This window comes from Leucopleurus acutus (genome assembly GCF_964270905.1).
Source record: "Leucopleurus acutus genome assembly, chromosome: 3".
NCBI classification, from domain to species: Eukaryota; Metazoa; Chordata; class Mammalia; order Artiodactyla; family Delphinidae; genus Leucopleurus; species Leucopleurus acutus.
The window spans coordinates 171,951,501-171,967,400 of NC_139145.1; the positions used below are offsets into that span (position 1 = coordinate 171,951,501).

General features: G+C 44.0%; 1 protein-coding gene across 4 annotated transcripts in view; it reads right to left on the reverse strand.

The window, feature by feature from the left end:
• Positions 1-3,377: 3,377 nt before the first annotated feature.
• Positions 3,378-15,900, reverse strand: part of ICE1 (interactor of little elongation complex ELL subunit 1) — a 44,565-nt gene continuing 32,042 nt past the window's right edge. For 2 of the 4 annotated variants that reach the window (XM_082836339.1, XM_082836340.1), the window contains exons 14-16: positions 14,722-14,828; positions 8,367-8,465; positions 3,378-4,325 (exon numbers count right to left, since the gene is read on the reverse strand). In XM_082836339.1, the coding sequence (XP_082692465.1) occupies positions 4,144-4,325; positions 8,367-8,465; positions 14,722-14,828 (388 nt within the window). In that variant the 3' untranslated portion in view covers positions 3,378-4,143. Of the gene's footprint in view, positions 4,326-7,965; positions 8,172-8,366; positions 8,466-10,312; positions 10,549-14,721; positions 14,829-15,900 lie in introns of those variants that run through there. The other 2 variants (XM_082836341.1, XM_082836342.1) reach the window with 2 other exon arrangements.

Genomic DNA, 15,900 nt, shown 5'->3' on the forward strand with positions numbered 1-15,900 from the left:
AAGGAACCTCATGTTTGTTTCACAATCACAACAAGCACACTGAATTTCTCTGAGAAAGTGTCAGGCAAATTAAGGAAAAAAGAGCGGGAAGTGTTTAGGTTAATGGCTCTGTCTTACTTTCCAAAGTCCCCTAAATTCCTAGAACACTCTTCAGGGAGACCTCTGTGGCATCGTTGGCCCTGGTCAGGCAGGTTGATTAGACTCCCATTCATGATTCTCCGTACTATGGTTCTAGGAATGCTATTTGTAAAGAACTGAGCAGGTTCCAGGTGGGCAGGTGACTTAATCAGGCCCGTGTCACAGAACCTCTCACCCACTATCACTATCACCCGCCTGCCACTTATTTATTCATTTATTTATTTTTGGTCAAAGCATTTTGTTTTAGGATCGTTAGAAAATATCCAGGAAAGAATCTGACCAAACTGGAAAAGTATTTGCTTCTATTTTGGGGGGTGGGTATTATTGTGCTCTTGAATTCCATCAGCTTTACAAGTCACCCTTTCCACACATCTTCTCCCACTTACTTCTGGAGATAAGGGGCCTGGGCAGTAAAACTAACTGTTCGAAGCCCACGGCATGAATGGAGAGCTGTCCTCCTGAGCGCCGACTGCAGACAGGAGGGCCTTTGCGTCCTGGATCTTGTTGCTCACGGTGGGACCACAGCGCCCTCTCACGGCGCCACGCTGCTCACTCCACTCCAGGCACAAACCCCTTCAGGTCTCCATCAATACCGTAAATTTGTGAGTTACGCCGTCACATCCTTTCTTATAAAAACAAAGTAAGCAATGTGACCAAGTATTCTCAGGGGGGTGGGGTGGGGGATTACAGCCTGAAGTGTCACCTCCAGCCTGATTTGTGCTCGGAAGGAAAAGCTGGGGCCGCCCTAGGAGGTGCATGGGGACAAGATGACCGTTAAGGTCACTAGCCACGCTGCTCTACGCCCTCCGCACCGCCCTCTCCTCGGGCCCCCGAGTCATGTGAGCGGCTGCAGGAACAGAGGGCCAGGCCCGGGCCAGGCTGCCTGCCTTGTGCGGGACCCAGCCAGGTTGCCAAGACCCCTGTGCCTCTTGGGTGCACAGACTGACGCCAGCCTAAAGCCCCACCCAACTACAGGTTCAAATATTTACCTACCTTTGTGCGTGTGTGTGTGTGTGTCTGTGTGTGTGTGTGTATTTTTGTGTGTGTGGTACGCAGGCCTCTCACTGTTGTGGCCTCTCCCGTTGCAGAGCACAGGCTCCGGACGCGGAGGCTCAGCGGCCATGGCTCACGGGCCCAGCCGCTCCGCGGCATGTGGGATCATCCCGGACCGGGGCACAAACCCGTGTCCCCTACATCGGCAGGCGGACTCTCAACCACTGCGCCACCAGGGAAGCCCGTGTGTGTGTTTTTTTTGATAAAACTCTACAACCATGTTCTGCCCGGGGACCAAAAACTAAATTTAACCACAGCTTAAAATTGTTTCACCCTCTGAGAGTGACGCAGCACAACAGGCAAGCTCAGGCCTGTGTATTAAATTCAGGACCGGATGCTGACATGTAAGCTCCATGCATCCTCGTGGGCAAGGAACGGCAGCCGGCAGCCAATGTCAGGTGCCACCTACCCTCCACCAATTAAGAACACCTCAAACTGTTGAGGTTAAAAAACGTTTTGAATCCTGTGACAAATCTATTCACTAGGCAAATATACCCCCCAAACTGCATCTGCAGACCTGCTCTCTCTCCCCTACCCCCTTTCACTCCGCAACCCTCCCCGAGCCCATCGTTTGTGGGAAACGCTCACCAGTCTCACCGCCACCCACAGGAAGCAGAATCCAACCACTGGCCACCCCCTTGCTCACCGACCTCGCAGCCTCAAGCAGCTCAGGGGCCAGCTGCCTGCCTTCCTGCCTCCCTGACTCGGGCAAGGTAGCACGAGCCGAGGTGCTTGGCCACCACCTCCTGCCCTACCTGGCGTTTCTCCCTCCACCCTCCCCCACGCATCTTCAAATTACCCGACCTGCCAAGTGAGGGAGGCTATCTTCCTCCCCAGGTGACCATGCGCTTTAAATAACCTGCAAACTCAATCAGCTTCCTAGCTTGTGTCCCCACCTTGCCCAAACTCGACTTCCGCCTGTAAAGGATCCCTGCCACCTCCACTTGGATGTCTCACGTCCCAGACACACGCCTAGGACGTGTGACTCCTACCACCAATCCCGGAGCTCCTGTCCCCAAGCCCGGGTGCCGTGGGAACCCTGATTCCTATCTCCCCATCACCCCCAGTTCACGAACTCAGCATTGATCCCACCTCCATGACCCGTGTGGCATCCATCCACCCCGATGGTCTGCATGGCCACCAGCATCAACCCCCAGCCTCCTGACACGTCTGCTTCCCGCCCCGCCCTTCTCCAGCCCTGCGTCACAGCACAGCACCGTGAACCGTGACACCTGCTCCAATCTCCCCAGGAGAGTGACCGAGCCCAGGGCTGCCCAGGTTCCAGTGACTGGCAGTTACCTGTGTCACTGAACAAAGGACGCTCGCCCACTTACACAGTAAGTTCTGGCCATACCGGCCTCCTGCCCACACACGGCAGGCTCTTCCCCTCTCAGAGCCGGCGCACCTGTCTGGGAGGGACGCATTCCACGGTCCCCTCCTTTCAAGGTGGGCTCCCTTCTCTCGGGTCCTAGCTCACGTGTCGTTACTTCCTTGGAGGGACCCTCCTTGACTAACAGAGAGGAGTCTTCCCTGCTATTCTTCTGCAGATCGCTACATCTCCCTCACTGCACTTAAACCCCAAATTTGGACTGTTGATTTACTGGGGTGACTGTGTAGGGTTCTACCAACAGTTCACAGGCCTTTGAGAACCTGGCCGTGACTTTCTTCACCAGCTCCTCCCAGCAAGGCCCTGGCACAGAGCACAGGCCCAAGAGACAGAGGTAGAAAGAGGGAACACACCAACAAAAAGCATCCAAAGGGCAAGGCAGAGTTGTTTACAAATCTGTTTGTTATAATTACTTAAAAAACAGGAGGAAGAAGTAACAAAATACTCATCAAATGTGATTTTTAAAGGGTAGCAACTGTAGCTAAACAAAGACATCCAACCAGCACTTATCTGGTATCTGCTCTCACTAAGAGCACCTGGGAGAGCACCCAAACCCGATTACATCTGGGCAATCCACCACGCCTCCGTCCAGGAGGGAGGTCCCTCTGGCAGGCCGCTCTCCTCTGTCTTTGGTTGGCACTGACTATTTGGTTCATCGTTGGTTGGAGCAGAAGTAAGGCCAAGTGTCACTTTTTACTGATCAGGACAATCGTGTGCACGGCTTACTTTTATTTTTTATTATAAAAAACACATACAAGAGTTTTAAGAAATGATGAATATAAGACAAATCAGGACCACGGTGAGTTATTAAACCCATTTTCTATGTACAAATACTAAAATTCCGAAAGTGGAATATCATCAAATGTGAGACACATTATAGGCTGTCCATATATACACGGCACATGCAGAGACCTGCCCGCACTTGGCTGCGTCTGTATGTACACAGCGAGGTACAAACACCCGCGGTGACCTCTATCCTCAGCTCTCCTTTTCCTGATACATAGTTAAATATTTGCAAGGAACTTTAGAGATCTGAAGAAATGCATTAAAGGAAGTTCTAAAGGCTCTCCCTGTTTATTTACTCTGGTCAGCTACACTCTATACCTTGAGAGGAGCTCTGTAGCCCAACTCCAGCTAAGACAGTGGAAGAGTCTTCGAGGAGCACTGTTTTAGCCTCCTCATCTTTTCCTAGTCAGTCATTTGGGCGCAAAGTCCAAAATTGGCTCAGGAACCAAATCAATGTTTTTACATTAAATTCATTACAAAATGCCACTCAATTTTTAAAAGCGACTAAAAGGACACTTTCTGCAGCAAAAAAGGGCTAAGTTCAAGTTTTTGTTGTTTGACCAAGACACAACAAATTACAATCCATGTCATGTGATCACAGCAGCCATAAGTGAAATGTGTGAGGTTTAGGGAAAGCAGCCACTGCTTCCTTCTCCGCCCCCAGCACTTGTATCTCCCTGACGTCTCTCTCTGGAACCTCGGTTTGCACCCTGGAAGCTGACTGATCTATCTCCACTCGAGCAACAGGAAGGCACTTCTCCGGGCACAGCACGGGGCAGTCAGCCACACTCCTCCGTACACAGAGCGCTGACCTCCTCTAGGGAGCTAAGCACTGCGGAGGGGACGCGGTGAGAGGTCTCTGTGCGCCAGGCTTCCAGGATCTTGGAGATCTCCGCTGGGTTGCTGGGACTCAAGTCACACAGAGCGTACACGGCTGCCAGCTGGATACCCCATGGTATGTCTGAAAAGAATTTCCACATCAGTCATCACACAAGAAAATCTTTGTTATGCAAAATGTTAATGTTGTTGATCTAATAAAATACTATTCAACAAATACTTTCTTCCAGCAATGAAAAGTAAATATTAAAAAAAAAAAAAACACAATGAAAAAATTCATTTAAATCCCTTCTGCAAATGGTAAACAAAAACAAAGCAAAACACTGCACAGCTCTCTACAGGTTCCTGGCGCTGCCTGTACCCAGAGGACGAGCCGGAGTAGGGGCACAGGACCTGAGGCGCCTGCCCTCTCATGATCAGTGCTAAGCTTTCCAAAGGGGTCCTGGAAGGATCACAGCCTCATGTTTAAGTTTTAGTAAAATGTGGATCCCAAAGCATTTGTCAAATAAATGACTCCATTATACCCCCGGAAGTGTTTATAAGTGGACTTTGGAAATGAAAAACATGATGAAATGAAAGCAAGTGAAAAACTAATTTTTAGTATGTAGTATAGCAAATACAACACTCTTACACACTAGATTATAGTATATGACTATTGATCATGGCATTTAATTGTAGACTATAGCTAGGTTAGAGATTATGGTGTATTAGAGTTCTCATTCAGTATAAGTTTATTTAGGAGTTATTTAATTCAAATTTAATTTAGTTCAATTTTAGTTAAATTCACTTCAATCATTTAGTTAAAATATTTAGGAGTTATTTCATTAAAACTTATTATTAACTATACACTGTTAGTGATGCAATGCCCAATAGGGAAAACTACTACTATTTTAAAATAAATATCACAAAACCCACACATTCAAATGTTAATGCTGTAGATGTAGATAGTACTACAGCAGCTTTGAAATTACATTCCCTGGGCTTCCCCGGTGGTGCAGTGGTTAACAATCCACCTGCTGATGCAGGGGACACGGGTTCGATCCCTGGTCTGGGAAGATCCCACATGCTGCAGAGCCACTAAGCCCGTGAGCCACAACTACTGAGCCTGTGCTCTAGAGCCCGCGAGTCACAACTACTGAGCCCCCGAGACACAGCTACTGAAGCCCGCGCACCTAGAGCCCGTGTGCCGCAACAAGAGAAGCCACCGCAATGAGAAGCCCACGCACCACAAAGAAGAGTAGCCCACGCACCACAAGGAAGAGTAGCCCCCGCTCGCCACAACTAGAGAAAGCCCGCGCACAGCAATGAAGCCCCAACGCAGCCAAAAAAAAAAAAAAAAAAAAAAATTTTAAATTTAGAAAATATGTTCCCCTTATCTACATGGTAATTAGAGAAGCATAGAGAAGGGCACATAGTAAAGACTTAAAGTCAAACAGTTAGAGTTTTACACAGGGATTTAAAAATAATTATAAGAGCATGTGCACTGTGTAGGCTCTGGACTCGGGCAGCCTGGCTGTGACCTGGTGGAGCTAACCAGTGCCAGGCCTCCAGCAAAGTATGCTTCTTGCAGGGCGTTAGCTTCCTGTGCATAGAACAAAGTCAACGTTCAAGCCCTGGAGGGCCAGCCCCAGAAGGTCACCTTGGGGACCCCGTGCTGCTCTGTGGGACAGGGCCTAACCCAGAGCAAGCCCAGTGCAAGGCCCTCTCGCTCCTCCCAGCAGGAGGGCCACACTGTTGCCAGGAAATGTCCACCCGGCATCTGTGGCGAGACAACCCGTCGGCCACTCCCTGGCTACTCTCTGATGACAACACACAGTCTAGACAGTAAGAGTACATTTTCAGGGCCGTTACCTCAGCAGCTATTCTAAAATCAAAGAAGACAAAAGTTTTCATTAGCTCAACCTGCCATGCCTCACCCTGAAAGCAGAAGACAACCTACACGTTAAGATCATCTCGGATGTAAATTTCAGATGTCACCGTGTGTTTCTGATGCAAACTGTATAACTGCATTACTCCTTTTTTTGTTTTAATTTTTTTTTTAATTGGAGTAAAATCGCTTTACAATGTAGTTAGTTTCTGCTGTACAATGAAGTGAGTCAGCTATATGTATACATGTATCCCCTCCCTCCTGGACCTCCCTCCCACCCCCTCATTACACCCATCTAGGTCATCACAGAGCACGAGCTTCCTGTGCTTTACAGCATGTTCCCACTAGCTATTTTATACATGGTAGTGTATATATGTCTTTCCTAATCTCCCAATTTGTCCCACCCTCTCCTTCCCCCCATGTCCACGTCTGTTCTCTACGTCTGCGTCTCTATTCCTGCCCTGCAAATAGGTTCATCTGTACCATTCTTCTGGAGTCCGCATATATGCATTAATATATGACATTTGTTTTTCTCCTTCTGACTTACTTCACTCTGTATGACAGACTCTAGGTCCATCTACATCTCTACAAACGACCCATTTTCATTCGTTTTTATGGCTAATATTCCATTGTATACATATACATGTACCACATCTTCTTTATCCATTCGTCTGTCGTTGGACATTTACGATGTTCCATGTCCTGGCTATTGTAAATAGTGCTGCAGTGAACACTGGGGTGCATGTGTCTTTTTGAATTATGGTTTTCTCTGGGTATATGCCCAATAGTGGGATTGCTGGGTTGTATGGTAGTTCTATTTTTAGTTTTTTAAGGAACCTCCATACTGTTCTCCATAGTGGCTGTATCAATTTACATTCCCACCAAAGAGTGCAAAAGGGCTCCCTTTTCTCCACACCCTCTCCAGCATTTACTGTTTGTAGATTTTTTGATGATGGCCACTCTGATCAGTGTGAGGTGATACCTCATTGTAGTTTTGATTTGCATTTCTCAAATAATTAGTGATGTTGAGCATCCTTTCATGTGCCCCTTGGTCATCTGTATGTTCTCCTTGGAGAGATGTCTATTTAGGTCTTCTGCCCATTTTTTGATTGGGTTGTTTGTGTTTTTGATATTGAGCTGCATGAGCTGTTTGTATATTTTGGAGATTAATCTTTTGTCTGTTGCTTCATTTGCAAATATTTTCTCCCATTCTGAGGGCTGTCTTTTTGTCTTGCTTATGGTTTCCTTTGCTGTGAAAAAGTTTTTAAGTTTCATTAGGTCCCATTTATTTGGTTTTGTTTTTATTTTCATTACTCCAGGAGGTGGGTCAAAAAAGATCTTGCTGTGGTTTATGTTTATGTCAAAGAGTGTTTTTCCTATATTTTCCTCTAACAGTTTTATAGTGTCTGGTCTTACATTTAGAACAAAAAAATTTACAATTTGTATGGGAACACAAAAGACCGTGAAAGCTAAAGCAATCTTGAGAAAAAAATGGAGCTGGAGGAATCAGGCTCCCCGACTTCAGACCCTGCAACCAAAGCTACAGTAATCAAGACAATATGGTACTGGCACAAAAACAGAAATATAGATCAATGGAACAGGACAGAAAGCCCAGAGATAAATCCACACACATATGGTCACCTAATTTCTGAAAAAGGATGCATTACTCCTTGATTGCATAACATTCAAATAAAAATGAGACTCATCACTTCAAAGGGTTACTTTTGAGTTTTAATCTCTTCCCACAAAGGAATAAGAATATAAAATTACATGCTCTGAGGTATACAAATGAAAAGGAAACCACTGCTATGAAGACTGGCTCACAGAAAGCCTCCAGTTTCCAAGTTCTCTGGGGATGCTAAGTACTCAGTGATACCCAGGCCACACTGGGGTCGCTGCTTCACACGTGTGACCGCACTTGGTCATCACGACACAACTTCAGCCAGGCCTCTGCAGGCAGCTGAGGCTGAGTCACTGGTCGGAGGTCACAGGACAGCATGAAGATAGTACCGACAGTTTCTGAGACAGAACGTCAGCACCAGGACAATAAGAGAGTTTCCTCTTCCTTAGGGATGCGCTGCCCAACAGGGCGAGCCGCTACCACTGAAACAACAGGAAACCCACACACATTCAAATGCCAGTGCTGAGAACGCAGGCAGAGTGTGGCTTCGTGATCAAACTCCTCACCCCCAAGCACTGAGAGATGCACAGAGCATGGCACGTAGTAAGAACTCAAAACAGATTTAATAAGAGGAATGCAAATGATTTAAAAATAATTATAATAGACAAAAGTTTTACCTTCATCCTGGGCATGCTGTATAAACATACCAATAACTGCACTAATGTTTTTCACAGCTGATGGAAACCCTTCCTTCAAACCCAACTGGCCTAAACGACCTAGGGGGGAAAGAAAAAAACAAAACAAAATGTAAACAATCTGTGGTTAAATGTTAGCTTTTCATAAGAATTTAAAACTTACGTTTTCTTTCGTTTAACATGTACATTAAGCTTCAGGATCCTGAACTGAAGTTAGATGGGTACCTATTCTTAAATGAAAACAAATTAAACAGTAAAGCATCAGGACTCAATACAGCACCATCCGTCCCGGGGTGGGGGGCTGTTTTGACTGAATGATTCGTCATCTCTTCTGTTACTCACACATACAGATGATACACAGATACACGATGTGTTGCTTTCCCAGTTATCATATAATAAATGGAATTTAGCAGAATGAATGGTTTTAGCAGGCTCAGTGTGAAATGACTAACTTCTGTGGGTTAACGGACTAAATATAAGACACAGTTTGCTGTTACAACGTAGTTGGCTAACACAACCTCCGTCCTCACGTAGAGCAGCCGCTCCCAAGTGTGCTCTACTAAACCCCCGGGGTCCTCAAGGTCAAAACTTTGCTTTCCCAACGACACTAAGAAGTGATGCGCTTTCCTTCCAGTGCTGAGATGTGGCCTGACAGTGCAAAGGCAGTGGCGATCAAACTAGTGGACCCTCAGCACCAGTCAGGGCAGTGACATGGGGGTCACTCTCCATGGCCAGGAGCTCACAGTCGGAAAAGCTAACTCATTCAGAATGTCCTTCATGAAACGGTAACAATGATTCTTATGAAATCCAGACCCCTAAGCACACGGCTCTGCGATCTTCCACGGATGGGACAGGAAGGGCACGTGAAGCACACCCCTGGCACCTCGGCAGCCCGGCTCTCTCCAGGAAAAGCACCTGTGCAGCTGCTTCAGCTGGGAGGGGAACTGGGTGCTTTCTCCACCCACTTTTCACTCAAAGAACCGCTGACAAACTATGGCTATTTAGACCGAGACAGACATTTTCTCAAAAATGAGAAAAGTGAACCTGTCACTGCAAGGAAATCATTGTTGTCAATGATAAAATTTGAGCTCTTAAGCAAAATTAGAATTTTGGAAAAACTTCCATCACCTACCCGAAGCTTGACAGCTTCAAATACTTCAGATTTCTCTGATGAGATCAATGATGATATTAATGTCTGTTTTCTTGATATTGTTGACATTTGGAAGATCTGTACAGATCAGTATTTTCCAAGTGAGCAGTACATGTTACAAAATCATGAATGGGCAAAAGATCCCTTCAACAAGTCAGGTGGACCAAGGGACTCTGGTGCAACAGAGAAGCGAAGTTCACTGATGAGGTTTCAGATTTCACACTGCAACTAACCTTTAAGAAATCATCACTTGTTGAGTTGCACTGCAGTGTCAAAGAAGAATATCCACAATTACTTGAACGGGCTATTAAAACACTCCTTTAATCAACTGCACATCTGTATGAGACTGGACTTTCTCCAAATACTTCAACCAAAACAACAAACAGCCAGACTGAATGCAGAGCAGCTATGGGAAACCAGCCCTTCTATGAATCTAGACAGTGAAGAGGTTTGCAGTAAGATAATGTTCCATTCTGCTCACTCTTATTTTTGTTTGTTTTGGAAATAGTTATTTTTCATTAAAAATATCACTTATATTAACATTAGTTTATTACTATTAATCTTAAGTGAATAGTAACATTTTTTTAAACTCCTAGTTTTAATTTCTAGTACAATAGAAATTAGTAGTACAATAATAGTACAATAATTGACACATAAAACCTGGAGTGACAAAACCTCTTTGGGGGTCTCACTAGGGGACTAAACAGGACAACACTCCTCGCCTAGTCCCCACCCATCTGGACCCTCCTTTATTCCAATGGTCCTGTGGAAACCAGCTTGCTTCAAAGCGGAAGCCTCTGCACCTCCCTCACGGCCAGGCCTCATGTCCTTTTGCCCCGACTGTTACAGAGGAGGAGGATTCTGAGACATACCTTGGATGCCGTCTTACCCAAGTCCTCTTCCTGTGCTCTTATGACAACATTATCCTGCATGCTCACTGTTCTGTGTCCATGTTCTCTCAATAGTACAAACAGCCCACAGGCTTAGATGTGACCCAGTCCATCAGCCTCATCTCTGTGTTGAATATGGAGAAACTGAGGCACGGGACACTAAAGGGACTTTATTACTTTGTATCCCCTATAGGAACTAGTTTAGCGCTAGTTACACGCACCCTAAATGCTGTGATAGACAGCAGACATTCAGTAAATTCCTACTGATCAATGACTCCCCGGTTAATTCCTAATCCAGGAGGAAACTGTAAACATATGGATAATCCCTTAGGAAGTCTTTCACAGGTTGAAAAGTAATGTACTTCAGAGATCAGAAATTTCACGGTACTGAGCACTCTTAGATATCTCCTTGCAATTAGATCAAAGTTCTAATAACTGCACGTCACCAGACCTGTCCTCTGAGACAATCTATCGGGAGCATTCAATGCATGACTATTAGCAGAGAAAGGGACAGTGTGCGTGCCTAGCACAGCTATGGATCATTTGGCCATGGGATATGCATGTGTTTCCAGATAATACACGACTGCATTATAATGGCTCCCTTTCTTTTAATTAAAAATGCTTAATGAAGTGTGTTTTATAAAGCTTTATTTAAGTTAATGGAGCAAATCAGAGATAAAATAAGAGGAAATCATGAGTCTGAGGTATATGGTTTGGGGAAAAAGGTTTACATATATGATGACTTGACAAAGATGATGGACAAATTTGCTAAATAGATGGGAAGAAAAGTCCCTCTACAGAAGGAAGGTGAGTGAGTCCAGGGCTGTTCAGCCAACATATTAAAATTCAAGTAAGAAATGTGGAGTCAATCTCAGTGTCAAAGACAACACACTCCCCACTCACGGAAGCCTGAAGAGGAGAGCTTGCCGGCCTTAGGGTAGGTGAGACCCAGTCTACAGGGCAGGGATCAGAGAAGGATAGTTACCCAGGGTTTTCAGTCAAGATTTCAGATGCAGGTATGTTAAGGAAAGGATGAGTTAAGACAATTGCAAAGAAAACCTGAAAGACAAGGTGAGACACTGGACAGAAATCAACCAAGTACTGGCTATCGCAGCCTGACGTGCAAAAACCTGACATGAGAAACAGTGTTATCCTAGCTTCTAGGCTCTCCTAACACCAGATGGGCCACTTCAGAATTTAAAGCTCTTTGGGGGGCAAAATGGGGTATTCTATACCTTTATACTCCGCTGCGTCTAGTGGCATGCAGACTTCCGTCCCCACTCTGCTCCCTTCCCACCCAGGGACCTCAGACAGGGGCTCACCACCCCCCTACCTCCTGCCCCCCCGAAGAGGTCCCGACCCCGCCAGGACACGAGCCGCCTGGAGTAGGCTCTCCCCGTCCTCCACGTCCCCAGGGGTCCAGAGCGATCCAAATGTTCCACAAAACGCTCTTTAATCCATTATTGTTAAGGTAGGTTAGAGAAACCCCATTTAATAATCACATGTATCCATTTCATTTGCTAACGGCGGTGTTCATACCCCAATCCAACATTAGATAACACTGAGCCATTTTTACCCCATGGGGTAAAAATCCAATTAGGATTTACAAATCTGGAGTTAAGAATACAGACAATTCCTTTATTTTATGAATGCCTACTGTGTGACTTTATTTATTATTAAGAAATCACAGTCAACCAAGTTAATTATTTGCTAAATTCTTCAGTAAATGTCAGCTTCAGAAACTGCAAGAAGCTTCTCCAGCAGAGTTTCTTCTTAGAAACGGTTCAAACTCCAACTCAGATGGGTGTGCGGGAAGGAAAGCACACACCCACCCCTAAAGCTGCCTCTCAGGATTCCGCCCTGCTTCCACCCTCCCCCTCGGCCCACCCCTGCTCGCAGGGACCCCAGCCCCTGCTTTGCTCGGGGGGGGGTGGTGGTGGCGGGGGGAGCCTTCAGCACCAACAGACTCCCAGCAAAGCTCAGCCCCGGTTCTCCGGGAACAGCCCAGTGGCCCCTCTCGCCCTCCCCACACCAGGCTTTTCACTCGCTCACACGAGCTCGTCCTGCCCTGGTCCACCCGCGGACCTCAGCAGGGTTTGCCAGTCCTGAGTCTGCTCTCATTTTTGACATTGCACTTCCTTTCTAATTAGCCATCCTCTCAACTAAATTTATTTACTTATACATTATAATTTTATTATGCAGTATTGTTAACTATATATTAATTATACATTATTCCTATGACACGCATCATTGTATTATACCACTCCTAATTATGTAAATATACATATATTACTCGAAATAATACATATTATCAAATGTTATAAATTATTTTCTCAAAAGCTATATTTTAAAGACTTAAAGAATAAATTAGTCTGAGCTTGACTAAAACTACCAGTCAGGTTTTCTCCCTACAATTATACATCCTTGTTTTTAGATAGACTATGACCATATTCTTCTTAATTCACAAATGAGTTACTTTTTAAGGTACATATTCAAAAGTATTTCTATAAACTTGTGCGGGTTTGTCTGGAGCCTGAGAATCTGTAATTTTAAAAAAGCTTTTCAGGCAGTCTGGACAATCAACCAAAGCTGATAAGAGCTAACTGAGGAGGAGAATGACATGTGAGGCCGACCCTCCATCACAGATGCTTCTCAGAGCAGGATGGGGTCAACCACCAGAAACACATCCTCCCACTCTCACTTTCCATCCTGTTACAATCCATAAATACACAAAGAAACAACCACTGCAATGATAACAGCAAAAATCACACCATATTTTGTAAGTGTGACTTCAAAAGTATATTCTTCAGCAAATTTCACAGATTCTTCATCTAGGTCAACATGTAAGCATTTACAAACCTAACACCTTTCCTAATTTCTTAAATTCTCAAAAAGCATTCTCAATTTGGAATGAATTAGTTCAAAGTATGAACACATTCTTTCTTGAATCCATAAGAGAAGCTGCTACCCAAACCAGAATTTCCAGACACACACATGCCACCAGCTGACGGCTGAAAATGAGGTCACTGGCCCTTCTGTGTCCTTGCTGCTCCCACTTGGGACAGACAATGGTCCTCAGAGCACTGGACCTGAGGCATTCATGGAAGTCCCCCACTGAGCAGTTTAGTCATCTCCACTTCCACATTTTCATGCTTTCATGTATCTGTATCTTAGGTTATTTCCAGTGAAAACTGTTAGATGTCCACCTTGAAACCAGGTTTTTGTCAAGACCCAGTTTATATATTTATTTACTACAATGTTCCTATGTTTGCATGTAAAATGTGCACAGTGCAGGAATGCAGATACAGCTAACAAAATTAGTCAGGGATATTATATTTCTTACTGTGGTCTATTTATAAGACTGACTTACGTGATTTAAAAATTCTCAAACCTATTTCAAATGGTTTTATCTTGGAGTTTTAATTAATTAAACACCAAAGATACTTAAAAGTCATGATAACTATCTCCAAGGATCTAAAGGGCCCTGACACAGAAATAGGCTGAACCTTGTTTTGTCAGCCCCCAAGCAATCAATACATGGCAGATAGAGGAGTCACTTCAAAGTAAAGAGAGCCTTCTAATAATGAACAGACCTCATCACTGATAATGATGCCTGGACTAGAGAGCAGTTTGTCAGAGATGGGGCAAAAGAAGAAAAAATAAGTAAAAATAAAAAATAAAGATTTATGGGTGAAAGGGAGGGAGGGACACAACTAAATGGCCACTGAGGTCGTCTTTAGATGTGAGATTAAAAAGAATCTATATTTCACTTAAAAGATTTTTAAACAATGATTTTAATTTCTGTTTATTCAGCTTACAATTTACAGAAACAAAATAAAACTAGTTTCCAATTATAGAAGTACATAGTTATCCTTATTGAGTGAGTATGAAAAAAAAAAAAAAACTGGGGTGCAAGCAGAGATTAGGTATCTACTTATTTTATAAATCAAATTAACTGTAATTTATAGCAATGTATCCAGCAATGTATCCTGGAGTGTGTATATGCAAGTGTGTGCATGTGTGTATATTAAAATTAATATCTGAGAATCAAGAGTTCAATTATAAATAAAATGTACTAACATGAAAAATCTTAAATCTGAAAAAGGTGAATAAAATGTTAATTTACAAAGGAAGAGTATGAGTAATGAAAATTAATTTAGTGCAAAAGTACCTACTCTCGTGGCCGTAAAGTCAGTTATTATAGTGAAGTTTCAGTCAAAATATATTATTACACACTTATTCTCTCACCAAGATATCATCAATAACAAGAACAAATTTAATACAACAGACAACTCACCAATGAGCCTCAGTATTGATGCTATGATAATATCAGGAGTGTATGCAATGTTTGCATGTCCTTTTCTGTATTTTATCCACTTATCCATTACAGGCCACAGCTCCTTACTACAAAATAACAACAACAAATATATACATGTATGTATGCATATGAAAGTATGCTCACCCACCATTGTTCAAATATTAAGAAGAAATTATCTTAAAAATGGTCCATAGGAGACAGTTAGTGAAGAGGAGGAACTTGTAAAGATGTAGCATTTTTGGCTAACATGAGAACAGACACTGAAAGCTCACATACTTTCCAACTATTCAGGATCTCTGTGCTTACAGTGGCTTTAAAAAGGCTGCAAACACCCATGCTTGCATCTTTATTCTATTTAACCCTTTTCACAAGGCTTTAGTGTAGAGACGCTGAACAATGTCCCCAAGTCACAGAACTGGAAGCAGCAGAGTCTGGATTCTCACGTGGACAATCCAGATGGAAGGTGGCACCTGCGTTCTAGAAGCCTAGTTTCCCGGGGTGGAGCAAGGACAAACAGCCTATATTTTGTAAAAAGAACTAAACCAGAGGAAATGAACCACACTTTACATGGAATAAAGAAACTAGATCTACTGGCTGAAAACAGTGGCAATTCCTCTTTGCTCTCTCTTTTCAAAAATGTATTAACGTCTTACATAGTATTTATAATATCAGCAAAGTTAAATACAGACAAATGAAAGGAAAATGTACATTAAAAAACACATTCTCAGATAACTATCACTCTTTTAATTTGGGGCTTTTCCTCCCACAGACTTCTATGCTTGCATGTATGTGAAAAACACAAAGTGACTGTAGTGCTTAGGAATCAGGGTCTGGAATCGGCCAGGCAGAGATCCTGATATCCAACACTGTCCATACCGCCAGCGGGGGACCGTGGACAAAGCACCTGTGACTGGCACCATCCCTGGTTGTTTCATCTGTCACTAGGGATAGAAGGGCCCCTGCCCCCTGGGCTTCCAGGAAGATGAGGCCCAGGGTAGCCACTCACACATCATTACCCAGACAGCACTGAACAGACTGTCCTGGCACTTTCTTAGTAACAGACTGAAAAACACTTTCGTGTCAGTATATAAAAATCCATGTATAGCTATTGATTCTAACATGGCTGTATCTCATTATATAGACATTCCATAATTCTAT